The sequence below is a fragment of the Protobothrops mucrosquamatus genome, unplaced genomic scaffold, assembly GCF_001527695.2.
Source record: "Protobothrops mucrosquamatus isolate PMUCROS unplaced genomic scaffold, P.Mucros_1.0 scaffold1259, whole genome shotgun sequence".
Lineage (NCBI taxonomy): Eukaryota > Metazoa > Chordata > Lepidosauria > Squamata > Viperidae > Protobothrops > Protobothrops mucrosquamatus.
Genome location: NW_015387465.1, coordinates 154207 through 164764, shown reverse-complemented (window position 1 = coordinate 164764; position 10558 = coordinate 154207). Strand labels below are relative to the sequence as shown.

Below are 10558 nucleotides of genomic sequence, written 5' to 3'. Positions count from 1 at the left end.
GTAGAAACCCTGATGGAGAGACTAAGCCTTGGTGCTATACAACTGACTCAAATACTCGATGGGAATACTGCAACATTGCTACTCAATGTGATGATGTCGTCACAGTTACTGGTAAGAATATTTATATTTGTGTAATTGAGAAAGGGACGAAGTAACTAAAATGTTTTGAACTTTTAAACAAAACTCTAGGAAATTAAAGTTGAGAAATAGGCAATAGAAATAGACTGGGCAAGTTGAGTGAATTCAATATGATTTAAATGAATTCAGCATGTTTTAAATGCAGATGTTGTTATGCTTATATCTATTTCATATTAGTGCTTATTTACATAAAATGACAGGATCGGTTCGAAATTTTGATAGAAGTCTTCTAATTTTAGAAATAGTCAGCTATTAAGTGGACTGTGAGAAGAATTTTCTTCTGGTTAAAATATTTTGGATAGTGGCTTGCAATTACTACACACTTTTAAAACAGAATTGACTACATATTAGCAAATAAATAATATATTGTCACCGATCTATAACAAAAATAGGAAGGCTTGCTCTGTTTTTACCATACAATTATGTGAGAATGGGACATTGATAATAAAGCTTTGGGAAATAAAGAAGATACTATGATTTCCCACAAGTTGTTTTTATTTCTGCTTTTTTTCTTTAATGTAGCTGCTGTCCCTGCTGTTCCTCCCCAAATGCCTCCCCAAATACCTCAACAGGAACCTCAACAGGTTGATGATTGCTATTATGACAATGGCTCAAATTATCGGGGTACTGCAGCAGTGACTATCACAGGGAAAAAATGCCAAGCATGGATTTCTATGCGGCCCCATCGTCACTCTAAGACACCATCTGTATTCCCAAATGCGTAGGTTTCTTGAAGTGTTCGTTATCTGTTGTATGTGCTGGCCATTCAATGTCAAAATTCCCCTGGGTACAAAATAGCCTTGTTTAGGTAATACACAGCAGGAGCAATGAACTGTTTCTCCTCTCTCCAAGTGATCTCAATATGTAGCTGATCTCCATGTGGAGAGATCCATTAGAGATCCTTTCCATGAGCAGTCATGCTATGCACATGGGCAGCCAGCATCTCAGAGATACTCCAGCCCTATCTACAGAGAGGAAGAACTTGATTCTTCTTGATTGTTCTTCCACTTCACTTTGGATAGAATGGGACTTCTTATGAGTGTGATCAAGCACAAAGTTCAAATACTTTGGCCCCAAATGAGAAGAAAGGACTCATTGGAAAAGACCCTGATGTTGGGAAGGATTGAAGGCAAAAGGAAGGGGATGGCAGAGGGGGAGATGGTTAGATAGTGTCATTGATGCAATGAACATGAATTTGGGCAAATCTGGGGAGATAGTGGAGGATAGGGTGGCCTAGTGTGCTAAGGTCCACGGGACCACAAAGAGTCCTACATGACATAGCAACTGAACAACAACAAACATGGGTGTGATAAAACCTGCAGGGTAATGAGATAGTGTTCTATATATTTTTATAACTACGTAATAGTTAAGAAAAAGGGAACAATATGGGACAAAGGGGAAGCCGCACATCTATCAGAACATGAAGATTTGTTGGCAGTTTTATCTGAAAATTTGATAGGAAAAAACTTTTTGCCTCTACGATTGACAGAAATATTTAATATGACTATTATAAAGATATAAACAAGTATTAGATGGCAAACAACCAGAACTTGTAGAATATTGTTCTGAGATAATGAGAGATGGCTTTCTAAACATAATTCATTCTTTATCTATGGATATTCTCAGCATCCCAAGAAATATTCATGATGGACTTCCATCCCCAAGTTGCCCTTCTCTGCTCTATAGCATAACATTTAACCCACTTTATGCATTTATTAATAGGGACTTGAGAAGGAACTATTGCCGAAACCCTGATGAGGACAAAGCACCCTGGTGTTATACTACTGATCCTGAGACAAGGTGGGACTACTGCAATCTACAGAAGTGTGCTAAACCGGAAACTTCGCAGACATTGACACAAAACATTGGTATGACTTCTCCTCTTCTCCTAGATTAGAAACTACCAGGCAAAAGCTAATCTTAAACTGTGAATGACACTGTTTTCAATGCAGAAAAGAGTGACTCAGTGGCTGGAGATAACTCCACCTCAAGCCATGAGGTTTTTAAGGGACCATTAGCAATCCATAGCCAAGTTCCTTGTTCTTTCTATTATGTTCTATTAATTTTTCAGATAATTATTTCTGAAAAAATTATGCATAAGAGCAGAGGAGCAGATGGTTAGGACTTAGAGTTCTGAGAGATCTGGCTGTTTCCTACCTCTTCCCTCCCCTCACTTAATTTTTTTTTTTTTTTTTTTNCCCCCCCAGATGTTGCGCCCGGTGCGGCCGGCCCGGAAAAAGGTGCCGGAACGCGGTTCCGCCGCGTTCCGGCTGAAAAAAAGCCCTGGTCTTATCTAATCCTTCTATTTAAAACTTCCTGAGTGAAAATAAATAATAGTGGGGATAGTGGACATTGTGCCTTTTCTTATTTCAAAGCTCTCAGTACAATCTCCATTCACAATCACTTTTGCTGTCTGGTTGTTATATATTGTTTTTATCATATTCTTTCCAAAGTCCATTATTTGTAATTGCTGAATCATAAATTGCCAGGAAACGTTGTCAAATGCCTTTTGGGCATCTAAGAATATTGATGCTAATTGTTTCCCTGGATGTAGTTCATAGTAGTCTAATATGTCCATTATCACTCTTAAGTTGTTTTTGATTTGTCTCTTTGGTAAAAAGCCGTTTTGATCTGGATGTATAAATTCAACTAAGTATTTTTTCAATCTCTCTGCCATTATTGAAGTAAACATTTTATAATCCACATTAAGTAATGAGATCGGTCTGTAGTTCTTAATATACGTCAAATCTGAGTCTTCTTTTGGTATTAAAGTAATATTTGCTTCTATCCATGTAGTTGGAACCTTAGCATCTAACAAAAGTCCATTAAAAACATCTTTCAGCGGTTCGCTTAATATATCTTGTAAATTTTTATAGAGCTCCGCCAGGCCCGGTGTTTTCCCATTTTTTTGTTGTTTTATAGCCTCTGATATCTCCATCATTGTGATCCTTTCTTCTAACATAGTTTTAAATGTCTCTGGAATTTTTGGAAGTTTACTTTCTTCTAGATATTGAACAGTTCTCTCTCTTGAAGTCTCCTCTTTATCATACAATTCCTTATAGTATTCCTTAATTATCTTTTTATTTCTTCATTTCTGAATTGTAGACAACTTTTTCCATCTACTAAGTTATGTATTATTTTATTCTCTTTCTGTTTTTTAAGTTTATAAGCTAATCATCTTCCTGGTTTATTGGCATTTTCAAAAAAGTTTTGTTTTGCTCTCTTTATCTGTTCTGCCAGTTTTTCTGAGTCCAACAGATTTAGTTTATGTTTTCTTATTTCCATTTCTCTTTTCAAAGTCTTTTTCTGTGGAGTTTTTTGTAGTTCTGTTTCTAACTTTCCAAACTTTCCTTTTAGTAATAAATATTGCTGTCTTCATGGCTTATTTATTTATTTCTTGTTTGATGCATGCATCTTTCAATCACGGCGTATCATTAGTCATTCATTAATTCATTCAATTCTATAAATGCCCATCATAGATAATGACTCTGGTGGGCTTACAATTAAAAAAATTACAGTAAAAATATTAAAAAATATTTTAAAACAATAAAAATAATAGAAGCATCCAAAATAAATATACATAGCAGCCAGGATACTTGGTCAGTTAGCAATACAGCCAGTTAATGGTCCCCTTAACACATTCAGTGCCTCAGGAATGGGAAAATAGCCAAATTTTTAGAGCCTTATAAGAAGCTAACAAGATTGGGACCATTCTAATCTCCAAAGGAAGGATGTCCCATAAAGGAGGAGCGACTGTGGAAAAATTTCTAACAAATAATAAATTATACATGGAGCAGCCCCCTACGGCTTCCTTAACAAACTCTCATTGAAAAATCCTTGTTATGAACCCAACCATTGCATTAAAAATGGGTTCAGGATCAAATTAAAATCTGAAACTTCATGGAAACTTTTGCTTTATTCAATAACTGTTTTCAAGTTAGTAACTCAGACTTCATGTTATAGTAATGTTTACCTCTCTCTTGTTCCCTTAAACATTTCTTGCTTTTATGCACATTTTATTTCAGAGGTTTGGAAAAAAACTATTGTAGAAACCCTGATGGAGAGACTAAGCCTTGGTGCTATACAACTGACTCAAATACTCGATGGGAATACTGCAACATTGCTACTCAATGTGATGATGTCGTCACAGTTACTGGTAAGAATATTTATATTTGTGTAATTGAGAAAGGGACGAAGTAACTAAAATGTTTTGAACTTTTAAACAAAACTCTAGGAAATTAAAGGTGCAAAACTAAAATAAAGTTGAGAAATAGGCAATAGAAATAGACTGGGCAAGTTGAGTGAATTCAATATGATTTAAATGAATTCAGCATGTTTTAAATGCAGATGTTGTTATGCTTATATCTATTTCATATTAGTGCTTATTTACATAAAATGACAGGATCGGTTCGAAATTTTATTATTATTATTATTATTATTATTATTATTATTATTTTGATAGAAGTCTTCTAATTTTAGAAATAGTCAGCTATTAAGAGGACTGTGAGAAGAATTTTCTTCTGGTTAAAATATTTTGGATAGTGGCTTGCAATTACTACACACTTGTAAAACAGAATTGGCTACATATTAGCAAATAAATAATATATTGTCACCGATCTATAACAAAAATAAGAAGGCTTGCTCTGTTTTTACTATACAATTATGTGATAATGGGACACTGATAATAAAGCTTTTGGAAATAAAGAAGATACTATGATTTCCCACAAGTTGTTTTTATTTCTGCTTTTTTTCTTTAATGTAGCTGCTGTCCCTGCTGTTCCTCCCCAAATGCCTCCCCAAATACCTCAACAGGAACCTCAACAGGTTGATGATTGCTATTATGACAATGGCTCAAATTATCGGGGTACTGCAGCAGTGACTATCACAGGGAAAAAATGCCAAGCATGGATTTCTATGCGGCCCCATCGTCACTCTAAGACACCATCTGTATTCCCAAATGCGTAGGTTTCTTGAAGTGTTCGTTATCTGTTGTATGTGCTGGCCATTCAATGTCAAAATTCCCCTGGGTACAAAATAGCCTTATTTGGGTAATACACAACAGGAGCAATGAACTGTTTCTCCTCTCTCCAAGTGATCTCAATATGTAGCTGATCTCCATGTGGAGAGATCCATTAGAGATCTTTTCCATGAGCAGTCATGCTATGCACATGGGCAGCCAGCATCTCAGAGATACTCCAGCCCTATCTACAGAGAGGAAGAACTTGATTCTTCTTGATTGTTCTTCCACTTCACTTTGGATAGAACGGGACTTCTTATGAGTGTGATCAAGCACAAAGTTCAAATACTTTGGCCCCAAATGAGAAGAAAGGACTCATTGGAAAAGACCCTGATGTTGGGAAGGATTGAAGGCAAAAGGAAGGGGATGGCAGAGGGGAAGATGGTTAGATAGTGTCATTGATGCAATGAACATGAATTTGGGCAAACCTGGGGAGATAGTGGAGGATAGGGTGGCCTAGTGTGCTAAGGTCCACGGGACCACAAAGAGTCCTACATGACATAGCAACTGAACAACAACAAACATGGGTGTGATAAAACCTGCAGGGTAATGAGATAGTGTTCTATATATTTTTATAACTACGTAATACTTAAGAAAAAGGGAACAATATGGGACAAAGGGGAAGCCGCACATCTATCAGAACATGAAGATTTGTTGGCAGTTTTATCTGAAAATTTGATAGGAAAAAACTTTTTACCTCTACGATTGACAGAAATATTTAATATGACTATTATAAAGATATAAACAAGTATTAGATGGCAAACAACCAGAACTTGTAGAATATTGTTCTGAGATAATGAGAGATGGCTTTCTAAACATAATTCATTCTTTGTCTATGGATATTCTCAGCATCCCAAGAAATATTCATGATGGACTTTCATCCCCAAGTTGTCCTTCTCTGCTCTATAACATAACATTTAACCCACTTTATGCATTTATTAATAGGGACTTGAGAAGGAACTATTGCCGAAACCCTGATGATGACAAAGCACCCTGGTGTTATACTACTGATCCTGAGACAAGGTGGGACTACTGCAATCTACAGAAGTGTGCTAAACCAGAAACTTCGCAGACATTGACACAAAACATTGGTATGACTTCTCCTCTTCTCCTAGATTAGAAACAACCAGGCAAAAGCTAATCTTAAACTGTGAATGACACTGTTTTCAATGCAGAAAAGAGTGACTCAGTGGCTGGAGATAACTCCACCTCAAGCCATGAGGTTTTTAAGGGACCAGTAGCAATCCATAGCCAAGTTCCTTGTTCTTTCTATTATGTTCTATTAATTTTTCAGATAATTATTTCTGAAAAAATTATGCATAAGAGCAGAGGAGCAGATGGTTAGGACTTAGAGTTCTGAGAGATCTGGCTATTTCCTACCTCTTCCCTCTCCTCACTTAATTTTGATTTATTTATTTACTTTTAGGAATGGGCAGCTTTGGGGATTTTACCATCACTCCACACTTTATTCTTAATATCAATCTTTTCTTCCAAATCTTTGTCTATACTTTAATAGGAGTCATACTCCATTTTGATGAATTTTCAGGGACAATTAGATACTTAAGCTCATCTCAGAAACTTATTTCAAGATAAATAGATATAGGACTGAATAGATACATTTACTTACTTGAATGTAAGTTTCATTGAACTTGGTGGTCAGTTTTTTGAGTCATCACGTATAACATTGGTGCTCAGGTTTCATATTAAAATCTCATCAAGGATTCTGTCAAAGAATCATGGAGTTACCAGAGCAGAAATAAAAAGGAAAAAATTTTCTGAGAAGGAAATTTGTTTTAATAGGCATTCCACTATTATAGTAGTCATTTATTCCATCTGCGTAGCACAATATTTCATTGGTTACTATGTATCCTGCTGAAGATATTTTGAAGTTCCACTTTTCTACATGTACCAAAGATTGAGACTCATTGATGTATGTATGTATGTATGTATGTATGTATGTATGTATGTATGTCTTCTCTTTGCTATGTAAACTCTTTCTGGGCTTACAGTCCGATCACTCTTGAAATCCACAATAAGATTATTCTGAGTTGTTCTGACAACTAAAAAGCCATACATAACCAGGTACCATATAAATACCACACACAGAATAGCCCAAAGCACACACACTGCTAGAGAGAAGTTCCCTGAGGATGGGTTCTACATAAGTCCAAAAGCTCAAAAGACTAAACCTCTGGTCCCAGTGACCATCCCAGATTAGATCCTATTCTTCCTTCTTTCCTATTCATTTCAATCTATTTTGCTTTATTTCATCTATTCCTTTTGTTTCTACTCATAAACCTCAGGTGATTCTTAATTCTCATTTCTGAGACGGTAAAATTATTCATTCCCCTTTTTCTTCAGATTAGCCATCCCTGCAGACCTATCAGAAAGGCCTGGAAAAGTTGGGCCCTTCCACCTTAAATCCAGCATCTACCACATGAATGTTGAATTGCTTTTAAGGCCCTTTGGGGTTACAGTCCAGAGAATGTCAGAAACTAAAACATTCAGAAGTAATCTGGGCTTCACTTCTTGCAACATGAAAAGTCTTGCCCTCACTGTTCTCTTCAGATAGCCCAAATGTTGCTATTTCAGGCCACAGCCACTGGCAAAATTAACAACTCTAATAAAGGAGAATATTTGTAGGTCAGGGTTGACGTGGTGCTCTCTGGGCTTGCTTGTTTTCTTGCAGACATTTTATTACCCAATCTAGGTAATAATATCATCAGTGGAAGTAAGGAGTGCAGCATGCTGTCAGTTTATATTCTGGTGGCTTGCCCTGTCAGTGTTGGAGGGGGTGGTCTTAGAGATTGTTTGGTTGGGCTGTTTGCTGTTGGTTTCTTTGGCAGTTTCTTGACAGCAAACAGCACTCATTACTAGCACTGATGATGTTACCTAGGTTGGGTAAAGAAACATCTGCAAGAGAGCCCCGAGGACTTTTCATTAATAACTCTAATGGCATACAATGGCAGCTTCCAGAATTTCTCATAAAAGGAAATAGCTATTCAACCTGTGCTGAAATAAATCTGTATCCTATATAATAGCAAATTCTAATTCATCCTTTTCCCCTCTTTAAAGACTGTAGGGTTGGAAGTGGTAGAGACTATCGTGGACATATTGCAACCACAGGGACTGGTAGGACCTGCCAAGAATGGCAATCACAAGTCCCTCATGAACATACTTCTTTCACACCAGAGACTCACCCGAGGTCAGGACTGGAGAAAAATGTAAGTACCATTGGCCACAAGAATCAGATCCTTGACTTGACCATTGTCAGTAAAAAAGACAAAAAAAAAGTCTGAATAATGGACATGGTAGTACCTGGAGACGGGAAAAGAGAAGAGAAAGAACTGGAGAAAAATCACAAAATACAAAGACCTGTAAACAGAAGTAGAAGGACTATGGCAAAAGAAAGAAAGCAAAGATAGTACCAATAATAATAATAGACACCTAGTATACAATCCCAAAATATCTGCTGCATACCATCAGCATTGATAAGCGGATACAATTGCCAAATTCCATCTAAACAGCTGAACTATGTGATCAACTATAATAACAACAATATTATCAGACAAGTTTGTGTTCAGGTTTGTGACAAGAATTATAAAAGTGTCCTTTCCCCATCAATATCTCTTGTTCTTGGACACGATTTCTTCTTTTTTTCCTGTTATTTCTATCCTTCCCTTCTCCTCTATCAATATTCTATATCTTGCTCTAAAATTTATTTAATTAGAAAACACGACACTGTAGTAAATTGAAATCACTTATCGCAGTGTATGCTTTTTAATATTTTTTATCCTGCCTTTATTATTTTTTATAAATAATTCAAGGTGGCTAACATACCTAATGCTCCTTCCTCCTATTTTTCCTACCACAAGAAGCCTGTGAGGTGGGTTGGGCTGAGATAGGGGTCTCCAAACTTGACAGCTTTAAGACTTGTGGACTTCAACTCCCAGAATTCCTCAGCCAGCCATGCTTTCAGCTTAAGGCAGGAGTAGAACTCAGAGCCTCCTAGTTTCTAGCCTGGTGCTTTAACCACTAGACAAAACTGGATCTCTAGCTTCTTAGTTTCCTAGGTTATTTGCATAACCTAATTGAAAATGACATACTGCAAAACTCAGATACAGTGGAGGTTACTGATTATTGTTAAGGCTACTAAAAGAACTGTAAAGATTTGTGTTTGTGATAGGAGAAACAGAAGGTAGCAAAAGAGCTCACTCTTGAATGGCAGACCATGATTTCTGGGCAAGGCAATATCATGTCGGTACTATATATAAACAAATGACTACTATTTCACCTCATATTCCCATAACTATATTCATTTTATAGTTGGTTGCATTTTTGGCTGCATTTTTTAAACTAGTGAGGCTAAATGTAGTCCAGTCTTATTAATAGCGCCTGAAAGCAGGACAAGAAGCAATGGATGGAAACTAATCAAGGAGAGAAGCAACCTAGAACTAAGGAGAAACTTCCTGACAGTTAGAACAATTAACCAGTGGAACAACCTGCCTCTAGAAGCGGTGAATGCTCCAACACTGGAAGTTTTTAAGAAGAGACTGGACAGCCATTTGTCTGAAATGGTATAGGGTTTCCTGCCTGAGCAGGGGGTTGGATTATATGATCTCCAAAGTCCCTTCCAATTTTTATTATTATTATTATTATTATTATTATTATTATTATTATTATTATTATTATACTTTATTTCTTTACAGTATTGCAGAAGTCCTGATGGTGATACAAATGGTCCTTGGTGCTATACAACAGATAAAAATAAAGGCTGGGAATACTGTGATGTTCCACAGTGCCGTAAGTACACTATTCATAAGTGCGTTATTATTCTGAGGGTGAGAAATCCTTGTTTAGTGAGAAACAGTGATGGATGGGGCCACAGTGGGATGATCGTAACTGGCAATGACTATTTAATTTTTATCATCTTCTTCTCTTCTGCTGCTTTTCACTATAGAATTTACTCTTCCTGCCCAAAATTCTTCTCCTCACATTCAGTTGAGTAATTTAGATGTAAGGGAGGGCCAGATTAAGACCAATGGATGTCCTAAGCATAGCCCAACAGTTATGCTCCTCTGCCCTTCCATTGCTTAACTGACAAGACATTACTCAATAAAAGTAAAGTTTGAATGTTGCAGTGAAAGAATTGAGAGCAAGATCACTGAGGGGGGAGGAGATTCTATGTTGCCCCTCCCCCCACTGTCCTTGATGCCCTAAAGACATACTTATTTTTCTTAATGATTAATTTGCTGAAGAAGATAAAGGCTGCAGCCAGAAGTTAGACTGCTGGTTCCCATTGCTGACTTCTCAATTTTGTTATATTTCATTTAAAAGGTTTTATATCATCTCTCTCTCTCTCTCTCTCTCTCTCTCTCTCTCTCTCTCTCTCTCTCTCTCTCT

The 10558-nt window shown here is 36.7% G+C and overlaps 1 protein-coding gene across 1 annotated transcript in view; it reads left to right on the top strand.

The window, feature by feature from the left end:
* The window catches only part of PLG (plasminogen), a 40087-nt gene that overhangs the window by 17852 nt on the left and 11677 nt on the right, over nucleotides 1–10558 (top strand). Inside the window, 5 exon segments of the mRNA XM_029285075.1 lie at nucleotides 4164–4294; nucleotides 4901–5099; nucleotides 6101–6291; nucleotides 8225–8379; nucleotides 9865–9958. Coding sequence (XP_029140908.1) covers nucleotides 4164–4294; nucleotides 4901–5099; nucleotides 6101–6291; nucleotides 8225–8379; nucleotides 9865–9958 — 770 coding nt within the window.